This window comes from Salvelinus sp. IW2-2015, linkage group LG33 (genome assembly GCF_002910315.2).
Source record: "Salvelinus sp. IW2-2015 linkage group LG33, ASM291031v2, whole genome shotgun sequence".
In the NCBI taxonomy this organism is placed as follows: domain Eukaryota; kingdom Metazoa; phylum Chordata; class Actinopteri; order Salmoniformes; family Salmonidae; genus Salvelinus; species Salvelinus sp. IW2-2015.
This window is the reverse complement of record NC_036872.1, coordinates 10,596,007-10,621,049: the sequence shown is the minus strand read 5'-3', so window position 1 is coordinate 10,621,049 and position 25,043 is coordinate 10,596,007. Positions and strand designations below refer to the sequence as shown.

Here is a 25,043-nt window from a genome sequence, read left to right as displayed (position 1 = left end):
AAGTACGGGCTCTGGTTGGGCCAACCAAGGACATTCAGAGGCTTGTCCCAAAGCCACTCCTGTGTTGTCTTGGCTGTGTGCTTAGGGTCGTTGTCCTGTTGGAAGATGAACCGTCGCCCCAGTCTGAGGTCCTGAGCGCTCTGGAGCAGGTTTTCATCAAGGATCTCTCCGTACTTTGCTCCGTTCATCTTTCACTCGATCCTGACTAGTCTCCCAGGCCTTGCCGCTGAAAAACACCCCCACAGCATGATGCCGCCACCTCAATGTTTCACCGAAGGGATAGTGCCAGGTTTCCTCCAGAAGTGACGCTTGGCATTAAAGCCTGATTGGTGGAGTGCTGTAGAGATGGTTGTCCTTCTGGAAGGTTCTCCCATCTCCACAGAGGAACTCTGGAGCTCTTTCAGAGTGACCATCAGGTTCTTGGTCACCTTCCTAACCAAGGCCCTTCTCCCCCGATTGCTCATTTTAGCCGGGCGGCCTGCTCTTGGAAGAGTCTTGGTGGTCCAAACTTCTTCCATTTAAGAATGATGTCCAATCAAAATTTACCACAGAAGGACTCCAATCAGGTTGTAGAAGCATCTCAATGATGATCAATGGAAACAGGATGCACCTGAGCTCAATTTCAAGACTAAGGTATTTCTGTTTTAGTTTTCGCTTTGTCATTATGGGGTATTGTGTGTCGATTGATGAGGAACAATTTTTATTTCATCCATTTTAGAATAAGGCTGTAATGTAACAAAAAGTGGAAAAAGGGAAGGGGTCTGAATACTTTCCAAATGCACTGTATATAAACAGACCCCAAATCTACCTACCTAACAGCTAAAATATGTTAGATGTGCCAGTTCTCTTTCAGTTTAGAGGGAAAAACACTACAGATTTGAATGGTGGTGCCATTAAAATCATATCAGAAGTTGTCTTGTATGTGTTACAAAATGTATTTTGAAGGCAAGTTGGACTCACTCAAGCAGGTGTTCTCTGTGAAGTCCCTCAGAAAGCTCTCACACTCCTCTTCCTGGTTCCCACTTCCTTTACAGGTGCACCATGGAGAGACAGTCCAGTTGTTGTAGCTGCCATCCACATAATTTGGAGTCATATCTGTCCCTATGGAGGTGAGAATAAAGCTGCAGTTACAGATAATTCACAGGTCACTAATGGATAATAATGGACTACATTTACTATAAACAGCATACCTACCTACACAGGCTTACAGTATGTTACTAATGGCGATGGTGCCTACATTGTACCATGGAGCTAGRGGGGGGGGGGGGGGGTGAATTAACAGTAGTATGCTGATTGATGCTTGTTTCAGATGTGGAGTGTCAATACGGAAAGAGCTAGCTGGTCATATTAGTTTACAAAGATATTACCAAAAACAGATGTTCTGTTGGATAATGCTTTCAGGAGAGGAATGCTGTATTTGTGGAAAACACATCATACTGTGTGATCCAGAACAACTAACAAGAGTAAGTTTACACTAGAGATGTCTGACACATTTATAGTAACTATCAACAATTAAATTACAGATAGGTGGCAGTGGGAAAGCTATTACTATACCACCCCTAAAGAGTATTTTAAGGTCACTTAAAGTAGTAACAACTAACTCCTATCATTTACCGCCTTCATTGTACTGAATAGTGTCAACACATTACTAAGGTGCTTTAAAATGTCTACTGGTATGGAAGGATGTCTTTGCGACGTACATTTTCATTTTTCTATTTGAAGAACATTCACTATACAAGTAAACAGATGGTAATTAAACGTTTCAATGAAGTAACACTCTCACTGTCCCATCATCACCTCCACTCAGCCACTGATGTAAAATGTGTTATGGGGAAGAAACAGAGGAGGGGTATGGGTATCACTTAACCTAAAGTCTGCAGGTATTGTGCATTATAATGTGATTATAATGAATTATAACACTTGTCATAAGCATTTATTAACACCCTAAAATGTATAATTATCATCTCCAATGATCATGACAAAATAACAGACATATTGAGCCAGTAGAACATGTTCTGTCATAGGGAGATATGACATTATATAAGCCTTAAAATAAGCCATTATAAAAGCTCATACATACAGTATAACAACTAATAAAGCATTATACTTGCAGGCTTTAAGTCAAGTTTTACCGGGGTAGGTAGCCCAAAATCCCCTGCACTCACCAATGAGGCCAGCGTAGGAGGCCAGACAGGCCTGGTAGTTGTCCTCATTTGGGCAGCTGCTGACTGTGTGCTGAGTCACCATGCAGTTCATGTGGAAATCGGCCAGTCTAGATCTGCACACAAACAAACACAGTGAACTACATCATCAACACACACCCTGGAAGTGCACTTTTTGCTATGATCGGATTGCTCATAGTTCAACATAATCAGACCTTGGTTCAAATACTATTTAAGGTATTTAAATCACTTTCAAAGACATTTGGAAGTAAGTATTTTGATATTCTCTATTTGAAAACACATGTAGTTGGATATTGGAATGTATTTGGAAATACACTTGGAAAGTGTTGGCATGTATTTTGAAATACAAATACAAACTCCTATGCATTTGAACTGATGTCTGTTTGGTATTTTAATTTTCTTTTGGGTAAATAAGTAGTAGGCTTTTTATAGGAAATGATTTGAAAATACTTCCAAAAAATTACAATGGAAGTAGTTGTTTCGGGCCACATTATCTGAAAATACTCAAATACACTTATTCATTGACTTATACAGCCTGAATTCAAAATTGATGAATTGTTGTTGTTTTTAACCTATCTACACACAATACCCCATAATGACAAACTGAAAACATTATTTTAGAAATTTTAGCAAATGCATTGAAAATTCAATACAGAAATATCTCACTTAGATAAGTATTCACACCCCTGAGTCAATACATGTTAGAATCACCTTTGGCAGTGATTACAGCTGTGAGTATTTGTGGGTAAGTTTCTAAGAGCTTTGCACACCTGAATTGTACAATATTTGCTCATTACTCTTTCAAAATTCTTCAAGCTCTGTCAAATTGGTTGTTGATCGGCAACCATTTTCAAGGCAACCATTTTCAAGTCTTGCCACAGATTTTCAAACAGATTTAAGTCAAAACTGTAACTCGGCCACTCAGGAACATTCACTGTCTTCTTGATAAGCAAGTCCTGTGTAGATTTGGCCTTATGTTTTAGGTTATTGTCCTGCTGAAAGGTGAATTCATTTTCCAGTGTCTGGTGGAAAGCAGACTGAACCAGGCTCTCCTCTAGGATTTTGCCTGTGCTTAGTGCCATTCCACTTATTTTTTATCCTGAAAAACTCCCCAGTCCTTAACGATTAAAAGCATAGCCATAACATGATGCAGACACCACTATGCTTGAAAATAAGGAGAGTGGTACTCAGTAACACTTTATATTCAGGACAAAAAGGGAATTGTTTTGCCATATTTTTTTCAATATAAATTTAGTTCCTTGATGCAAACAGGATGCATGTTTTAGAATTTTTGTTTCTGTAAAGGCTTCCTTCTTTTCACTCTGTCAATTTGATTACAATCACAGCCATTAAACTCTGTAACTATTTTAAAGCCACCATTGGCCTCATGGTGAAATCCCTGAGCGGTTTGCTTCCTCTCCGGCAACTGAGTTAGGGAGGACTTTGTATCTTTGTAGTGACTGGTTGAGTTGATACACCATCCAAAGTGTAATTAATAACTTCGCCATGCTCAAAGGGATATTAAATGTCTGCTTTTTCTATTTTTACTGATCTACCAATAGTTGCCCTTCTTTGTGAGGCATTGGAAACTTCCCTGGTCTTTGTGGTTGAATCTGTGTTTGCAATTCACTGTTCAACTGAAGGATCTTACAGATAAACTATTATTGCACACAGAGTGAATACATGAAAGGTATTATGTGACTTGTTAAGCAAATTTTTACTCCTGAACTTATTTAGGCTTGCCCTAACAAAGGGGTTGAAAACTTATTGACTCAAGACATTTCTGATGTTCATGTTTTATTAATTTGTAAACACTTGAAATACATTATTCCACTTTGACATGATTGGGTATTGTGTATAAGCCCGTGACCCAAAAAACATCAATTTAATAAATTTTAAATTCTGTCAGTAACACAAAATGTGGAAAAAGTCAAGGGGTGTGAATAATCAAACACAGTATTTGAACCCAGGTCTGCACATAATACAACAAGGCCATGATTCATTCTGATTGTGCATTGTCGACAATGCAGCTTTTAAAGGTAATTTCCAATTCAGTTCACATATTCTGTGTTTACCGTGAATGCGCTTTCAACGAACACGGGAACATTGCCTTTAAAACCTGTATTGTCGACAACGCTCGATCGGATTGATCCCCGGCCTTAGTTCAGAATCAGATAGCATTGAACTAAGCTTCCCATAGAATCGGTCAACTGTCAATTAATCAGGTGAGGGACGGCTCGGGTTTTGGCAACACTTTTCTCAAAACAGCTGAAATTGTTCCTGAAATAAAAATGGAGGATGGTGTACAAATTCAGTTCTGGTTTACGCCAACAGGTATCATGCATAGCAACCAATGTGATAACGTTAGAATATTGGTGAGATTTTGGGGGGGGGGTGGGTGTCATGCATCATAATAACAGTTGAGATAGATATTCGCAGTGTCAAGATTTGCTACACCATGACCGGCCCCACATATGCATCCATGTGCGCCATCATGCGCATTATCATTTTGTCTATCCCCACCAAGCATGGTCATGACACACAGGTTAAAATACCAAAACAACTGTGAATCAATTATATTCATTTTGGGGCTGGTCGAAACACACATTCATGGACATTTAGCTAGATAGCTGTTGACATCAGTTTGTCCTGGGAGATGATCATTGGGTTGTTATTGTACCTTACATGCATACATGGTTCTCTTTTAGCTGATTCTTTGCAGAATTTGCAGAGTCATACAAAACTGTTTGTTTCTCTACTCCAACAATTAATCCACTGATAAAAAGGGAAACCTAGTTAGTTTTTAATTAGTTATCTTTGATTATGCTCTCCTCATTCATCTTTCAAGTACCCACGTGGGTTTGGATCTTTGTGAAAATCAATACCGTGATGGAAGAGGTGGGACTTGCAGCGTGTCGAGCGTCTCAACTACAACCGAGTTCTATTTTAGTGTTCGGCAATGCAGACGTCCATTGACAAGCAGTGTGGATGAAATTATTGAATAACATGTACACATTTATTTTGCAACGCTACTTTTCTGCCAGCTACGTGCTTATCATGGCCATCTCAAGTGTATCCCAACTTGGTTCTTAACTGAAAAAGTTGATAAAAATAATGGTTTTGTTTGTATGTTTATGATAAAAGTTTAAATGTGTTTATGCCTGGAGGGTGGGATCTCCAATCCAGTTAAGTAGGTTTATTGGAGTAGTGTGTGTGCACAGTTGTTCTCTCTTTCCACATCACTGATGCCCACTAAGATGGAGTGATTCACTCGCACTCGTGCCCTCCCTTTTCAACCATGACTTATTAATTCTGCCCAACGCCTTTCTGCCTGAAGATCAAAGGTAATGCTTCTGGTTTTGTAGCCCTAAGTGAACATGCCTTGCTGCATACAGTCTTGCAGCTTAATAAAGCTGTTTCAGCATACTGTCGACTGGTAGATGTGAAATCTTAGGCAGAAGTTGAGATGCTTTGAGGAATTGAGATACCGTAAAACTTCATTTAAACGCCAAGTCTCAAATAGTCACCTGTCCCTTTTAAAAGCCAGGCAACGGCACATATTTCAGGAAATAAACACCTGTTTCAAATAAACGCCGGGTCGAAATGAATTGTTTACGAGGTTACCATGAATTGTTTATGAGGTTTAATGTTTAATTTGTTACATTAAATAGTTCAGTAATGATTCAGAATAATCCTGGCAATCATCCGCCAATAAGAAACTGCTAGCCATTGGCTGCTAACAGCTGAGAACTGATTGCTAACTGGCAAGCACAAAAACAGTCAACAACTTCGGGAGTACAGACCTCTAGAAATCGGATGATCGCCCTCTAGTGGCGAAAATTGCACAGTCAGAACTGCCGGAAATACAGTCAAAGAGGAGAATCTTTTTTGTTTTGTTCATACTAACACAAAATAAATGTGACACAGTATGTAAAGGATAGCACATTAGTGCAGGATATGATGGAATTGATAAAAAAGCTGGAAGTGAATGCTGGAATTAAACAATGAACTATGCAAATGAGCAAAAGCTGTGTGCATTAAGGATGAAGCCTGGCTCAAATAGAAGCCTGTCTCAAATAAGTTTGTGTTGTGTTCGGTGATTTCAGCAAATAAACTCCTGGGCTATTAATTGAAGTGTTATGGTAGTTGAGGTGTATTGGAATGCATCGCATATCCCTGTTGAAGTATTATGAAAGAATATAGTATAACAGTCCTATGCTAATTATCCTCTATCCTCCGTATCACTGAGAAGTGAGATGCTGAGGATTTGTCTGGAGAAAATGATGACGTAACACTCGCTGCAGCCTGGATGCACAGAATAGGCCGCGAGCAAACCCACTCTCCCTTTCTTCATTACTCTGGCTCCATCTCGTTCCGCCCCCCATCAAATCACCCCGAGAGGCTTTCAATGTGACATGTTGCGAACATCACATCTAAGCCTTGTTTCAGGGAGAAGGGCTTCTTGCACCTCTTTCCACCTCGCCTCTACAGAAACCCTCTCTTCTTCCTCTCTGACTGGAACAAATGACTTGTTCCCTAAAACATCCCATCACAGGATTTGATAGAGAGAAACAGACGTGTGCGGAGACAGAGAAATCCCAGCCTAGTCACAACGCGTCCTCTGTGTTATACATCTGTAGAAACGAAAAAGGAATCACTAACACTTTCCATGTTGGTGTTTCCGTGGACAACCTGTTCATTTTTTCACAAGTACTTTGGACAACAATATGTGTCTGCACTAGGGGTTGAAGCTATGGGAAGGGACTGCACATTTTTAGAGAAAGGCCTCTCAGACAATGACAGTTTAAACACAGTAATTTAAAGTTTAGAAAGGTGTCCTGAGTTTTCTGGACAATAGTGTTCCAACATCAAGACGCAGCACATTTCATGGCTTCCACATCTTTTCCATTATACCTTGGCGGAGTACTCGCTGCTGAAATTACAGGCTGTCTGCCTCTCGGAGTTGTATCGCCATTTCAGACACTCAGCCCTGGGAAGTGGCAAAGGGAGCCCCCGTAGAGGTAGACTGCTTTCAAATATTTGCCGCTTCAAACACAGTAATTTGGTCAGTGTTGAGTGCCTATCCATCTTGCTCCAACGTAATAGAAAACTAATGGCTTTTAACATGGAATCATATCCCTTATCGCCACCAATGACAAACATTGAGTCAAATCAGATGAATGTCTAAGAAACATTTCCTCATGATGGAAGCGAAAATGTATCACAGCTATCAACTGCTAAGATATGGTGGCTGTAATAGCCTCTCAACAGCAAATGTCTTGGGAAAATGATATCTTTGTGAAACATCCTCTCTGCAGTTACTGACATTTTTTACCATTTCAGTAATATTGGACATCATTTTAGATTTCCTGGATAAGCGCTACGATTATAATTTTACATCCATTGATGTAACTCTCATTTTAAGTGTATTGGTCATAGATGACTCTCACACTAGCCTTCATTTATCTCTAGTGACGATAAAACAAACAATTATACATTGAATGGGGACATGATTGCAAATGGGTCTCTGCTTAGTCATAGATACATGGGGATAAGCTTGCTCTGTGTCTCTGTGCAAATTCACAGTTAAGAAATTTGACCTCGACATTATCAATGGCAAAGGTCATTGGTCTTTTGTCAATTCATCAGTGTTAAATGCTGATTCGAAAAATAGGAGCGGACAATAGAGGGGTTGTTCTCCATTCCATTTCTTCCTCAATTGATATACTGCATATGGACTATTCAACCTACAAAAGGATGAACCTTGCATATCCACAAGGATGGAAACGGCAAAAATAAAGGACTTAAACCATATGATAATTGTCCATTTTCTTCTCAGTAAAATAAACTTCTCCACTATCTTGACGACAAATATATTTCATTCTCCCAGAGTTACAGGTCATTCTAGCATTGCCTTTTAGCTGGTTGCTGTTGTCTCTGACCTCTATTTAATCAGGGTCAGTAGACAGTCTCACAGCAGCTTCAGGCAATTGTCCTTCGAAGGAATATCAAGAAGGCCCATTCATTTGGAAACACAAGGCTATTTGATTACACACTCATTGGGACACATACTCAAGACTAAAAGGGCATATGGGCATATGGCTTTCAGTCAAACACACTGCTGTGCTGCAGTTCACTAAAGCTGCCTGCCTAGAAAACCGGGAACATTCCCAGAACATTAGCTAAGATTCCATTGAAATTCTACGTTGAGTTTTATCTAACAATTAGGATGATAACACCCCCAAAACATTCAAAGAATGTTTTTGATAACAAAATATATATTTTTTGCAAATATGCAACATCCTTGGAATGTAATCCTAACATTCACTAAAATGTTGTGCACAGTATTTACCTGGCTAAAAGAGAAGGAATATAATATCTATTGTTTACAGGAAACCCATTCAACAGTTTTAGATGAAGTTTTGTGGAAAAAGAACTGGGGGGGCGAAATATACTTCTCCCATGGGCAAAGAAATTCAAAAGGGGTGATGGTTTTAATTAACAATAATTATGATCCAAATGTGCAAATTGTCCAAACAGATCCTCAAGGTAGATGGATTATTTGAAATATGTTATTGGACAATAAACAGATATGGCTTATTAACCTATACGGTCTGAATAATGATGATCCAAGCTTCTTTGAAAATATATATAAGAATTTATCAACTCTACAAGCAACACTAGACTCTATTATTATGGTGAGAGATTTTAATACGGTCTTAAATACCTCTATGGACCGGAAAGGAAATCACACTACAAATGATCACCCTCAGGCACTTCAGGAAATCATGAATGTCATGGATATATTGGAATTAGTGGATATATGGAGACTTAAATACCCTGACCTAGTGAGATATACATGGCGGAGACTTAATCAAGCTAGTCGTCTTGACTACTTTCTTACGTCATTCTCTCTGGCACCAAAAGTTAAAAAAGTGTTGATAGGGGACAGAATGCGGTCGGATCATCACATAATTGGCATATATATTACTCTTACAGAATTTCCACGTGGGCGAGGATATTGGAAATTTAATCAAAGCCTACTAGATGATAAATTGTTTAGAACTAGGACAGAAGATTTTATAACTGACTTTTTCAGACATAACATAGGTACAGCAGATCCCCTTATTGTACGGGACACTTTTAAATGTGCCTTTAGAGGCAATGCAATTCAGTACTCATCTATAAAACAAAAGCAATTTAGATCAAAAGAGTCCATATTAACAAAGGAGATTGAAGGACTAACAGTACAGTTAGATAGCAATAAAAACGGTACCACAGAGGCAAAGAATAAGTTCGAGGAAAAACAAAAAGAAATGGAGGAACTTATTCAAGAAAGATCCAGTGTAATATATCATAAAAATAAAGCGAACTGGATGGAATATGGGGGAAAATGCACCAAATTCTTTTTCAATCTTCAATATAGAAATGCTACCAAAGAAAATACAATTGGGGCCTTTAAGGATGGGAAAACTCCAGGGCTGGATGGCATTCCAGTGGAAGTATACAAAACGTTTTTTTGATATACTCAAAGGACCATTATTAGCTTGTTTTAACCACTCCTATATAAATGGTAGATTATCAGACACGCAACAAGAAGGTCTGATATCATTATTACTGAAACAGGACCCAAAGTGGTATATACACTGCAAAAAAAAATAAAGGGAACACTTAAACAACACAATGTAACTCCAAGTCAATCACACTTCTGTGAAATCAAACGTCCACTTAGGAAGCAACACTGATTGACAATAAATTCACATGCTGTGTGCAAATGGAATAGACAAAAGGTGGAAATTATAGGCAAATAGCAAGACACCCCAAAAAAGGAGTGATTCTGCAGGTGGTGACCACAGACCACTTCTCAGTTCCTATGCTTCCTGGCTGATGTTTTGGTCACTTTTGAATGCTGGCGGTGCTCTCATCTAGTGGTAGCATGAGACGGAGTCTACAACCCACACAAGTGGCTCAGGTAGTGCAGTTCATCAGGATGGCACATCAATGCGAGCTGTGGCAAAAAGGTTTGCTGTGTCTGTCAGCGTAGTGTCCAGAGCATGGAGGCGCTACCAGGAGACAGGCCAGTACATCAGGAGACGTGGAGGAGGCCGTAGGAGGGCAACAAACCCAGCAGCAGGACCGCTACCTCCGCCTTTGTGCAAGGAGGTGCACTGCCAGAGCCCTGCAAAATGACCTCCAGCAGGCCACAAATGTGCATGTGTCTGCTCAAACGGTCAGAAACAGACTCCATGAGGGTGGTATGAGGGCCCGACGTCCACAGGTGGGAGTTGTGCTTACAGCCCAACACCGTGCAGGACGTTTGGCATTTGCACAGAGAACACCAAGATTGGCAAATCGCCACTGGCGCCCTGTGCTCTTCACAGCTGAGAAGCAGGTTCACACTGAGCACATGAGCACATGTGACAGACGTGACAGAGTCTGGAGACGCCGTGGAGAACGTTCTGCTGCCTGCAACATCCTCCGGCATGACCGGTTTGGCGATGGGTCAGTCATGGTGTGGGGTGGCATTCTTTTGTGGGGCCGCCACAGCCCTCCATGTGCTCGCCAGAGGTAGCCTGACTGCCATTAGGTACCGAGATGAGATCCTCAGACCCTTGTGAGACCATATACTGACACATGCACATTTGTGGCCTGCTGGAGGTCATTTTGCAGGGCTCTGGCAGTGCACCTCCTTGCACCAAGGCGGAGGTAGCGGTCCTGCTGCTGGGTTGTTGCCCTCCTACGGCCTCCTCCACGTCTCCTGATGTACTGGCCTGTCTCCTGGTAGCGCCTCCATGCTCTGGACACTACGCTGACAGACACAGCAAACCTTTTGCCACAGCCGCCATTGATGTGCCATCCTGGATGAACTGCACTACCTGAGCCACTTGTGTGGGTTGTAGACTCCGTCTCATGCTACCACTAGAGTGAGAGCACCGCCAGCATTCAAAAGTGACCAAAACATCAGCCAGGAAGCATAGGAACTGAGAAGTGGTCTGTGGTCACCACCTGCAGAATCACTCCTTTTTTGGGGGTGTCTTGCTATTTGCCTATAATTTCCACCTTTTGTCTATTCCATTTGCACAACAGCATGTGAAATTTATTGTCAATCAGTGTTGCTTCCCTAAGTGGACAGTTTGATTTCACAGAAGTGTGATTGACTTGGAGTTACATTGTGTTGTTTAAGTGTTCCCTTTATTTTTTTTAGCAGTGTATAAAGATCCAGTCCATTTAAAAAATTGGAGACCTCTTACACTTCAGTGTTGTGATGTAAAAATTCTAGCAAAATGCTTGGCGCATAGAATTAAAAAAGTATTGTCAGATATTATTAATCCTAATCAGACAGGTTTTTTACATGGACAATACATTGGAGATAATATAAGACAAGTACTGGAAACAATAGAACACTATGAAATATCGGGGACACCAAGCCTGGTTTTCATAGCTGATTTTGAAAAGGCTTTTGATAAAGTACGACTGGAGTTTATATATAAATGCCTCGAATATTTCAATTTTGGGGAATCTCTTATAAAATGGGTTAAAGTTATGTATAGTAACACTAGGTGTAAAATAGTAAATAATAGCTACATCTCAGAAAGTTTTAAACTATCTAGAGGAGTAAAACAAGGTTGTCCACTATCGGCATATCTATTTATTATTGCCATCGAAATGTTAGCTGTTAAGATTAGATCAAACAATAATATTAAGGGATTAGAAATCCGTGGCTTAAAAACTAAGCTGTCATTGTACGCTGATGATTCATGTTTTCTTTTAAAACCACAAGTAGAGTCTCTCCACGGCCTCTTAGAGGATCTAGATACTTTTGCTATCCTCTCTGGATTAAAACCAAATTATGATAAATGTACCATATTACGTATTGGACCACTAAAAAATGCACATTTTACATTACCATGTACTTTACCAATGAAATGGTCTGACGGAGATGTGGACATACTCGGTATACAAATCCCAAAAGAAAGAAATGATCTCACTCCAATACATTTTTATAGAAATTTAGCAAAAATAGATAAGATCTTGCTACCATGGAAAGGAAAATACCTGTCTATTTGTGGAAAAATAACCCTGATTAACTCTTTAGTTATATCACAGTTTACCTATTTGCTTATGGTTTTGCCTACACCTAGTGACCTGCTTTTTAAATTATATGAACAAAAAATATTACATTTTATTTGGAACGGCAAGCCAGATAAAATTAAAAGGGCCTATTTATATAACGAATATGAATTCGGAGGGCAGAAATTATTAAATATTAAAGCATTAGACCTCTCACTAAAGGCAACAGTCATACAAAAGTTATACTTAAATCCATACTTAATTCTCTAGTCAATTGCTACGAATGTCTCATCCTATATTCAAGAATGGCCTTTTCCCCTTTACTCAGATTACACCTGCTCACTTTTGGTTGTTTGAAAAGGAAATAATTTCCAAAATATCTTTATTTTTTAAACAAGCCTTAGAAAGTTGGTTGCAATTTCAGTTTAATCCACCTGAAAGGACGGAACAAATAGTACAACAAATATTGTGGTTAAATTAAAATATACTAATTGATTAAAAAAACTGTATTTATCGAAGAAATTTAAAAAAAATGTATAATTTTAGTGAATGAGATCATAAATAGGACTGGTGGAGTTATGTCACACATGCAGCTAACACAGACATATGGAAATGTCTGCTCTAYCCAAAATTACAACCAATTAATTGCAGCATTACCACAAAAATGGAAGAGGCAAGTAGAAGGGGAAAAAAGTAAGGAACTTGTATGTCGGCCCTGTATTAAAGAACATAAATGGTTAAARAAMAGTGTGATAAATAAAAACATATACCAATTTCATTTAAGGACCAAAAAACTGACAGCTGTGCCATATAAATTGCAAAATAGTTGGGAAGAGATTTTCGATGTACCCATTCCATGGCACATGGTTTATGTATTGATACGCAAAACAACGCCGGATTCAAAACTTCTAATTTTTCTATTTAAATTACTAAAATTCTTGCAACTAATAGAATATTATATATATGGGGGATACAGTCTTCCCAGCTCTGCAGATTCTGCTGTGAGGAGGCAGAGTCATTAGATCATTTATTTTGGTATTGTCCATATGTAGCTCGTTTTTGGTCACAGGTTCAGGAATGGCTGAAGAATTGCAACATTTGCCTAGAACTAACGCTACAGATAGCAATACTGGGTGATTTGAAAAGCCATAGTCAATCAATCAATAATATAATAATTATTTTAGCAAAAAYGWTTATTTTTAATTTACAATCTGTAGAAGCTATGAGAATAGGAAGGTTCAATTMTTTTGTGAAGCATCACAGCACAGTTGAAAAATATATGGCAAATAGAAATCCGAAATGGATGATGTTGAGAGATAGATGGGAGGGGTTGAATGGAGCTGAAGGGTGGGACTAATAACAAGATAAACAATGTAAAGCATATGGGATCTGTAAAATGTATATAGGTTCGGAACTTTTGTGAAATAGCATCGTTACAAATAGAAATCAAACTGGATGGACATCAGAAATAGAGGAAGGACTAAGAACAAACAAGAGAGAACTATTGTAAAGTAGACTGTCTGTAAAATGTGTATAAGATGTATAAATTGAAGGTAAAAGCAGAAGTGTTTATTAGTTTACTCCAATTGGGGGATCGGTGGTAGGGTTTGCGGGGAATAATAATAAAGGTATATTCTTTAAAAAAGTATGTATCTCTATATAGGTATGTGTATGTATACATGTGTATATGTATGCATGCGTGTATGGATATATTTACCCCAAAAATATGGGGGATTGGAAATGATGCAGACAATTACATTGGAAGCAACATTCTTTCCGCAATATTAAGCTGATCCACCCCTTAAATAAAAAATAAATACAAATAAATAAATGTTGTGCACCACTTCTGAAGCAACCACCACAGAACATTGTCCAGTTGTGCAGATGACTTTACAATGTTTCTTTTAGGGTGCAAAAAAACATTCACCTGATTTTACAAGAACGTTCCCACAACACATTTTTTATGTTCTACAACATTTCTTTAGGTTGTGGGAACATAGTGGGGATGTGACATGGGGTTCGGTTCCCAAAACACTAAAACTGTCCAGTTGGGCTGACATTCAGATAATGTTTGTATCAGGGTGCACAAAACATTCCTTTGATGTTGCAAGAATGTTGACAGAACATCCCTTCTGATTTCTTTAAATGTTCCCAAAGCATTTAATTAGGTTGTTGGAACAGTGTGGGCACAATACAAGAGATAGGTTCCCAAAACACAAAATATGCTCAGGTGCGATGACATTCATACGTTCATACGTAAGTTAGGTTGCACAGGGCATTTCCTTAACCTAAATCAGGGTCACAGAGTGTTTCGTGGTCGTCTTAAACAAATCTACTTTCAAACAAAAGTATACACCTCACCCACGTGGTTATGGACTTTAAAAAAATAATACACCTGTACCATGTCAGATATAGAGCTGAAATGTATTCAATATTGAGTTTGCCTCCCAATATTACACTTTATATACATCACAGAAGAAGGAAATATAACAAAACCGTTTGACATAGAAACACCAGATTTTCTGTTTTTTGTTATTGAAATAAAATGTATTATTTATGAAATTATGACAAATATTAATAACATTCCACCCATGGATGCACTAGGTCCTTTGACTGCAGGAAAGGACTACTGTTGTAAGAAAGTTGACAGAACCCCTGGTCTTAGTTCTTTAATTAAAGGTTCCCAGAACATGTAATTACATTATGGGAGTTCCAAATAAATAAATATTTCCAAATAAGTCTGTTTTTATTACGTTCAAAACACATTTCTTTTTAGGTTTAACATAATATTCCATTGCTGTTCACGCAATATACATTTCACCTTGTCTTAGAGATGGTCAGAACATTTCAAGAACATTTAGAAAATGTTATATTTAAGTTTTACCTGATATTACCACAACATTCTCAGCATGCACATGTGCAGCTCCTTAAAGCATAAGAAAGAAGATTGGAATACATCCCCATTATGTTTTTTCCCCCAGATTTGATTTATCTTCTGGGCCACCAGGGAAGCTCTCAAACAGCTTATTCTTTCAGAATATAGCCATGGCAGTATGGCCAATCAGGAATTCCATGCTTTCTTTTCAGCCTTCCTAGACGTAACTAACCCAGGCAAATACTATTAACTCGGTTATTCACCATCACTTCACCCATCCTCTTTATATGATGGGTACTTCTGGACCCATATTTACAAGGTATCTAAGAGAAGGAGTGCTGATCTAGGATCACTTTTGCTTTTCAGATCGTGAAAAATAAGTGTCTTATAGTAGGAATTATATTGGGTGCGTTTTTTAAAAGTTGAACAGTCAATTTTTTTTGTCTGAATTCTGCATTTCAGATTGATTTTATAAATCTGGGAAACAAACCTCAGTTTCACTGTTGTTTTCAAAAGAAACATGGTTTACAAGTATGTGGGATTCAACCTGCAAACGTCTGCTTTGCAGTCAGATCATTAACCCTCTGCACCACCAGGGAATATCTGTGGTACTGTGTGTGTTTTTCAGTCGACTTATGGTTAATCAGGACACAGAACACAATTTCTGAGTTATTAAAATATTCCCTTCCTCATCATATGCTGTGTACTTGTAACACTATTTTATGATGTTCTTTCAAACTAAGACAAAATGACTTTTCTGAATTGCTATCAAAACGCAATACAAACGCCCACAATACCCATTCTGAAAAAGCATGATACATAATAAATACAGTTGAAGTCGGAAGTTTACATACACTTAGGTTGGAGTCATTAAAACTTGTTTTTCAACAACTCCACAAATGTGTTGTTAACAAACTATAGTTTTGGTAAGTCGGTTAGGACATCTACTTTGTGCATGACACAAGTAATTTTTCAAACAATTGTTTACAGACAGATTATTTCACTTACAATTCACTGTATCACAATTCCAGTGGGTCAGAAGTTTACATACACTAAGTTGACTATGCCTTTAAACAGCTTGGAGAATTCCAGAAAAGTATGTCATGGCTTTAGAAGCTTCTGATACGCTAATTGACATAATTTGAGTCAATTGGAGGTTTATCTGTGTATGTATTTCAAGGCCTACCTTCAAACTCAGTGCCTCTTTGCTTGACATCATGGGAAAATCAAAAGAAATCAGCCAAGACCTCAGAAACAAAATTGTAGACCTCCACAAGTCTKGTTCATCCTTGGGAGCAATTTACAAATGCCTGAAGGTACCAAGTTCATCTGTACAAAAAATAGTACGCAAGTATAAACACCATGGGACCACGCAGCCATCATACCGCTCAGGAAGGAGAGGCGTTCTGTCTCCTAGAGATGAACATACTTTGGTGCGAAAAGTGCAAATCAATCCCAGAACAACAGCAAAGGACCTTGTGAAGATGCTGGATGAAACAGGTACAAAAGTATCTATATCCACAGTAAAACAAGTCCTATATCGACATAACCTGAAAGGCCGCTCAGCATGGAAGAAGCTACTGCTCCAAAACCGCCATAAAAAAAGCCAGACTACAGTTTGCAACTGCACATGGGGACAAAGATCATACTTTTTGGAGAAATGTCCTCTGGTCTAATGAAACAAAAATAGAACTGTTTGGCCATAATGACCATTGTTATGTTTGGAGGAAAAAGGGGGAGGCTTGCAAGCCGAAGAACACCATCCCAACCGTGAAGCACGGAGTGGCAGCATCATGTTGTGGGGGTGCTTTGCTGCAGGAGGGGCTGGTGCACTTCACAAAATATATGGAATCATGAGGACGGAAAAATATGTGGATATATTGAAGCAACATCTCAACACATCTGTCAGGAAGTTAAAGCTTGGTCGCAAATGGGTCTTCCAAATGGACAATGACCCCAAGCATACTTCCAAAGTTGTGGCAAAATGGCTTAAGGACAACAAAGTCAAGGTATGGAATGGCCATCACAAAGCCCCTGACCTCAATCCTATGGAAAATTTGTGGGCAGAACTGAAAAAGCTTGTGCGAGCAAGGAGGCCTACAAACCTGACTCAGTTACACCAGCTCTGTCAGGAGGAATGGGCCAAAATACACCCAACTTATAGTGGGAAGCTTGTGGAAGGCTACCAAAACGTTTGACCCAAGTTAAACAATTTAAAGGCAATGCTACCAAATACTAATTGAGTGTATGTAAACTTCTGACCCACTGGGAATGTGATGAAGGAAATAAAAGCTGAAATAAATCATTCTCTCTACTATTATTCTGACATTTCACATTCTTAAAATAAAGTGGTGATCCTAACTGACCTAAGACAGGTCATTTTTACTGGGATTAAATGTCAGGAATTGTGAAAAACTGAGTTTAAATGTATTTGGCTAAGGTGTATGTAAACTTCAGACTTCAACTGTACACCAAAATAAATTCAGGCTCAAGGCAATCATTTTCTATTGATTTAAAGGTCCAATGCAGCTGTTTATCTCAATATCAAATCATTTCTGGGTAACAATAAAGCACCTTACTGAGATTGTTTAAATTAAAATGCACAAAAGCAAAAATACAGTGTTACAAGTACACAGAATATAAGAATAGGATGGGAACATTTGAATAAGTCATACATATAACTATATTAGACCATTTAAAAAAAATAATTACAAAAAGTAAATACATTTTTACTAAAAATGAAGTGGCCACAATTATCCCCTGGTGGCGCAGAGTGTTAATGACCTGGTTGCTAATCTGAAAATTGCAGGTTCAATCCCACTAAATCTTCAACCATGTTTCTTTTGAAAACAACTGTGAAACTGACGTTTGTTTGTCCAGATTTATGAATTCAGAGAAGAGGTCTTTATTTCATCCAGATGTATAAATCCAGTCAGAAATGCAGAAATTAGACTGTAAATATTTTTTTTACGCCTAAAAATTTCCAGTTTTTTTTAAACACACCTGATATAATTCCTACTTTGAGACGCTTGATATGTTCCACCCTGTTTTATTTTTCATGATTGCAAAAGTGATCCTAGATCAGCACTCAGTCTTGGAGAACTTCTAAATATGGCCCCAGAAGTCCACAGCATATAAAGAGGATGGGTAAAGTGATGGTGAATAACCCAGTTAACAGTTTTACCCCTGGGTTAGTTCTGTCTAAGAAGGTAAAAAAATAAGCTTGGAATTAACTGCCATGGCTATATACTGAAAAAAGAAGCTGTAGGCAAGCTTCCCTGGTGGTGCAGAGAATAGAGACATTGCTTGGTTTGGAAACCAAACATTGCAGGTTCAAAACCCACATGTGCAGATTGACAATGTATAGTGTACAAAATATGGTTGTGTTTGTATGACTAAATCCTGTTCAAGTGTCTTGTGATAGAATGTGCATATTTTAAACATATTGGGTTGTGTTTGTATGAGTAAATGCTGTTCTATGAATTAAATTAAAATCCCATGTGTCTCTAATATCACCAACAATACAGTCCTCAAATGTAAATTGCCATTAAATCTGAAGAGAAACATAATTGGGATGCTTTTGATTTAGAGAGCTATGCATGCTGAGAATGTTGTGGTAAAACTTAAATATAATATTTTCTAACTGTTCTTGAAATGTTCCGAGAACCTCCAAGACAAGGTCAAATGTATATGGCGTGAGCATCAATGGAATGTTATTTTGAACGGAAAACAAATATGCTATGAATGTCATAAAAACAGAATATTTTTTAAACATTGCGCAACATTGTAGGAATGTGAATATGTGAATATATGTGAATATCACAAGCATATTCTTGCAGCATTCCAGACAACTCCCATAACTTAATTAAATGTTATTGGAACCTTTAAAGAACTTAGACCAGGTGTTCTGTCAACATTCTTACAACATTATAGGAATATCCTATGCAACCTAACTTAAACATTGCATGAATGTCATCACAGCTGAGCATATTTTCTGTTTTGTGAAAGTATCTCTTGTAATGTACCCACACTTTTCACACAACATAACTAAATGTTCCCGGAACCTTTAAAAAATAAAAAAGTATGTTCTGTCAACATTCTTGCAACATCAAAGGAATATTTTGTGCACCCTGATACAAACATTATCTGAATGTCAGCCCAACTGGACGGTTTTAGTATTTTGGGAAGATATATTTTTTGATGTCCCCACAATTTTCTCACCAAACTGTTCCCAGAACCTAATTAAACATTCTGGGAACCTTTAAAGAACAGACAAATGTGTTGTGATGTCACGACTTCTACCGAAGTCGGTTCCTCTCCTTGTTCGGGCGGTGTTCGGCGGTCGACGTCACCGGTCCTCTAGCCATCGCCGATCCATTTTTAATTTTCCATTTGTTTTGTCTTGTTTTCCCACACACCTGGTTTTCATTCCCTCATTACGTGTTGTGTATTTAACCCTCTGTTCCCCCCCATGTCTTTGTGTGGTATTGTTTGTTGTAAGTGCTTGTGCACATGTTGACTGGTGCGCGTCGGGTTTTGTACCCATGTTGTTATTTTCTTGATGCCGTTGGTTTTGGAATTAAACTGCTCCGGCTATTACCTAGTTCTGCTCTCCTGCGTCTGACTTCCCTGCCACCAGTTACGCACCCCTTACATCTGGGAATGTTCTTGTAACATCAAGACAATGTTTTTTGCACTATAAAAGAAACATTGCTGAATTTTCCGCACAACTGAACAGTTTTTGCTTTTTTGGGAACATATATTTTGTGATGTCCCTTAAATGTTCCCACCAGACTTTTCCCACAACCTAATGAAACATTCTGTGAACCTTTAAAGACAGATTAAATGAACGTTCTTGCAACATCTGGTGAATGTTTTCTGGAAACATTCTATAATCATCAGCACGACAGGACAGTTTTTGTGTTATGAGAACATACCCCCACAGAAAGTAATGATGCCAACAATTTGACTTGACTTTAATGTGGTGCTCTTCTTCACATCTGATTAAACATTTCCTTGTTTGGTGACCAGGAAATCACAGGCAATTCAACCTTTATTTTCCTTCTCCCTCTGTTCGTTATTGACTATTGAACATTGTGTTATTTGAATGAATGCTAAATTAACTGTGTCACACAAGGAAGCAACGAGGCGATTTGATGAGGGTAAGTAGATTACTTAAGGTTATTGGCACACCCTAATAGTCTCCGAACAATGTTAACAACACTCAAAATTGAGTAAACAAATCTATTTATATATTAAAGACGTGCTTTGGAGACTAGTAAGTATTTTTTAAACCTCCCGCTTTGGGCTGGATATGTCAATTTGTAGTTCATACATGCATAATCTATGGGCAGAATTACTGTTTTACCTTAATTAGCCACAAAATCCCTGGGTTGAAAGCAACTGTTTACTGGAAGCTGTGCGGCAGCATTTTCCTTAAATTTACCCCCACGTGTGCCAGCCTCCTAGCAATTCGAGTTCCAGCCAATGACCTTTAGCCCCTCGCCATTTGAGTGACAGCTAGCAAGAAGCACACACAGCAGATCGAGAGAGAGAGAGAGAGCAATGACATGGTACACATATCTGCACATATGTGACGTAGTACACACTTTTGGGAGACCACTTTTGGCTTGTGAATGCTACCTTCAGAGCTACTGGCTAAAAAGTATAAACAAGTACTGGAGAATATCTTTAACTGCCCCTGAAATACAAAAGGGAGCTACACAGAATAATATATGTGACTAATATATGTGACTAGTCACCTAAACGACATTCCTCAATAATAGAACAATGGAAGGTACTATGTTATACCTTCCATTTGAGATTCCTGAAATATTTTAAGTCTGGCTTAATCACCTTAAAAACCACATGTGTACTTTTCACATGATACTGTAAGTCTTATCTGTTTTGGAAGCATGACTGTTACATAACATTTCTACCATGAGGATGAGACTACGGGGTGGATGGGCTTGGCCTGTATTAATTGCAGCTTCCTCTATCCGTTCTCTAAGAGATTACAGTACGCTAGCTGGAATACGGTAATCCATGTATTGAAATGATCTGCACAGCTCTTTCATGCCCTCTCTCCAACTCTTGCTCTTATGTACAGCCAACAAGCAGAGCACGTCCTACTCTTTGCAGAAATCTGATTAAAGCGGGGTACTGCTGTATATGAGTACAGTCTAAGGTCATTTGCTCGGTGTGCTTGTGTAAACCAGCATTTACAGTATTTAATGTACTGTAGGTATACTTTGATGCTTTCATCGTTTAAGGCAAGGCAGTGATAGAGTCGTCCAAGTAATACCCTTTGAAACAGGCTTTTAAGGCTAATGGAGAGATGACTGGTTGAGGCGTGAGTGATGAAAGATGCTGCCTGTGTCTTGAACAGAGTCGTTTGATTCTCCCTCAGTGGAAACGTATGTTGTCTTATAAAGCAGCGCTGGCTTTTGTAGTTGGTGGTGGTGGTGGGCTGCTTTATTGTAAGACTAGTCCCATGTGGCTCAGTTGGTAGAGCATGGCACTAGGGTTGTGGGTTTGATTCCCAAGGGGGACCAGTATGAAAATGTATGACTCACTACCAAAGTTGCTCTGGAAAAGTGTCTGCTAAGTAACTAAAACAAGATATGAAGTATTTGGGTCAGCATACCTGTGCAGTGACCCTGTTTTGAAACCTAGTGGCCAAAGAACTCAACCAAAGAGCGCAAAAGGAACAGAGGAAATAAATCACAGATAGAAGTGTTGCATTGATTCTTCGGGCCAATCAATAGTGTACATATGAGACTTGCTGTTCTGGACCTCATGTACACAGTGCACGTCCACATATAACTCTGTCGTCGCTCAGCAATCTCTACAAAGTAAACACTGGATCCATCAGCAAGGCATATGCAACACGGGAGGAATGCTTTATTTGTGCTGGCTGATGAAAAAACATTCTCAATGGAAGTTAAGCCGGGTGTAAGAACAGGAAGCAGCCAATGTCTAGTGCTTGTTCTCAGCTCTACTTAACTCCCTCTCTGATTCGACTCTGCTGGGACTGGACATCCGTTGGCCACTGAAACCATCTGGAGATTTATACTACTGTGACCAAACCACTGGCCTCTGCTGCAGTAGCAGTAGATACAGCAGGATCAATTCTCTATCCCAACCCGTCAACACACAGATGAAATGGTGCTGCTGGCGTATCGGCCTGTTTGGAGTCAGGCAGCAATGATAGTTCAATGATACACTCCTTCCTTTCTGTATCCACCCGTCCTTGGTAGGAGGAGGTTCGGGAGGGTCTGAGATATTCAATGATTAAGAGTGTAGGACGAGTGTGAAGGCTGCTTTACAATTGTCTTTACTTGCAGATAATAATGCATATTATCATGTGAAAATTTGATGGATCCAAACACTGGCATAGTATAGATGTCGGTAGAGGAATTGAGATGGGAGGTGACAGATCTGCCACTACAAGAACGCCTTACTGTGTGGTCAACTAGTCTGGACACCTCAGGCTGAAATAAACAAGGACAATATTCAGTAGGACTGACCAATTGAATTAACATTTTAGTGACATGCCCTTGCATACCACACATGTTTTTCTTAGTGGGTGCATTGCACCCTCCTCCAGTAGCTTATTATCGCCACATTGACCTCCCTCCCAGCTTAGATCCACACATTGCACCATTGACCTCCACAGGGCGTTCAACAGGGGAAGATAATACACTCTAACCAACTATTTCATACGTCTCAATAAGGAAGTGCACAGCAGACACATGGGGGGGCGAAAAGGTCACCCAAAGCAACTTCACCTGACCGTAGATTACACAAAGCAGACCGCAAAGCAATTATGAAGACAATCATAAATCAGAGAAGAGACAACGGACTTTTCACACACTAATAACAAACCGCAGAGATTTACTGTAAGATAAGTTATTGGGAGTTTTTATTCTATTACGACTGAGCCTGGGAGGCCGGGTACCTCTATTCAAGTAAAATGAATGTTAACTGCTATTCTAAAATTGGACACTGCAGGAATTGTTCCTTACAGTAGTTTCGATCTAAACACAGAGGCATCATGCAAACTAACACTAAAGAGTAAAAAAGTATGCCAATCTATGCATCTAAGTCTCTACGCTGAACAAAATACAAACGCAAGATGTGAAGTGTTGGTCCCATGTTTCATTAGCTGAAATAAAAGATCCCAGAAATGTTCTATACGCACAAAAAGCTTATTTCTCTAAAATATGGTGCACAAATTTGTTTACATCCCTATTAGTGAGCATTTCCCCTTTGCCAAGATAATCCATCCAACTGACAGGTGTGGCATATCAAGAAGCTGATTAAACAGCATGGTCATTACACAGGTGCACCTTGTGCTGGGGGTCAATAAAAAGCCACTCTAAAATGTGCAGTTTTGTCACACAACACAATGCCACAGATGTCTCAAGTTTTGAGGGAATGTGCAATTTGAATGCTGACTGCAGGATTGTCCACCAGAGCTGTTGCCAGAGAATGTAATGATAATTTCTCTACCATAAGCCACATCCAACGTTGTTTTAGAGAATTTGGTAGTATGTCCAACCGGCCTGTGTGGTTTAATGTGTTAAGATATGAGGAAAAGAGTCAAGCCAAAATGTGAAGAAAACAATTTGCCACTAAAAGTCTATAGTGAATCTAATTTCACTACAGTGTGATGTCCAGGTGGATTGAAGTTGTTGAATAGAATTCATTCTGCCTACTCAGTTATCCTGAGAGTGATCCTAGGCTACAGTATGAGCAGAGAGAGTAGATTGTTGTTTAGTGCAGCACATAACTGCAGCCTACTCAGGGAATTAAATCCACACACTGTACACACACAGCCTACCTGCCCCTCATTTGTACAGGATTGTATTACGTGCTTAACCATCCGTTAAGCAAGTGATATACTGTGTGTATACTATATTTTTAACAGCATTTTTATACTGTTGCGGGGTGGGTAATCACAGGGTTGCCGGTTCAAATACCAAGGCTGATGACTGCACCCTTGAGCAAGTCACCTAACCCCTAACCAGCTCCAGGTGCGCTGCTCTTTGGCTGCACCTGTGCTTCTTTCAGCCAGTCTGTGTGTGTGGTGTGTGTGTGGTGTGGTGTGGTGTGTGATGTGAGTCTGTCATGTCTGGAGGGTTGGGAATGAAAGAACAGACAGACAAAAATAAAAATGTCTGTTTTGATGGACAATAAAGTTGTACCAGTATGTTAACATATGCTGATGTTAACATTAAGATACATCTAGCCTTTGGTCGAACTCCATTGAGCTTATTGTTCTGGATTCAAATTGTATTCATATGTTTCAATACATAATTATTGATGTTATTGGTGTACAGAATGTATATTTCCATTTATTTTGGACAACTTATTGATTCACATAGCTTTGGAGGGTAAAATGGTCTTGAGGTCTCTGTGTTCCTTATTCCTTGGCTCTATGGCAGGGAAACAAGTCATGGCTGGGCAGGTGTGAATTAAATAGGCCCCATTGAATCCAATAGAAACACAGTCAAAGTGATCCGCTAATATTTCATTCAGCCAAATTGAACGCTGTCCCTTCAGTTTAGCCTCATGTCTTCATCCTGCCTCTAATAGCAAGGCTTCCCTGAGTGGCCATAATTACTTTCATGGCTAAGTTACACCACTGAAATCTAGGATGTCACAGGAGAAGGAGATTGCAGTCGATCATTCTGTAGCTGATCTTTTCTTATTTACCATATATAAGTTCATATCAGAGCATGTTAATAGTTATCACTAATACCTGCATTTGGTCAACAGCTCGCTCCCTGACGCACTCATGCACGTACGCACATATGGACGTATGGATGCGTTCACGCACCCCCCCCCCCCCCCCCACACACACACATATACACACAAGCAGACAGACAATTCCCAACTCCTAAATTTCT

General features: G+C 39.2%; 1 protein-coding gene across 1 annotated transcript in view; it reads right to left on the bottom strand.

Annotated features, from left to right (window-relative positions):
• Positions 1–25,043, bottom strand: part of LOC111957385 (GDNF family receptor alpha-2-like) — a 75,522-nt gene that overhangs the window by 17,709 nt on the left and 32,770 nt on the right. The window contains exons 5-6 of the mRNA XM_023978182.2: positions 2,166–2,278; positions 961–1,101 (exon numbers count right to left, since the gene is read on the bottom strand). Coding sequence (XP_023833950.1) covers positions 961–1,101; positions 2,166–2,278 — 254 coding nt within the window. The remainder of the gene's footprint in view (positions 1–960; positions 1,102–2,165; positions 2,279–25,043) is intronic.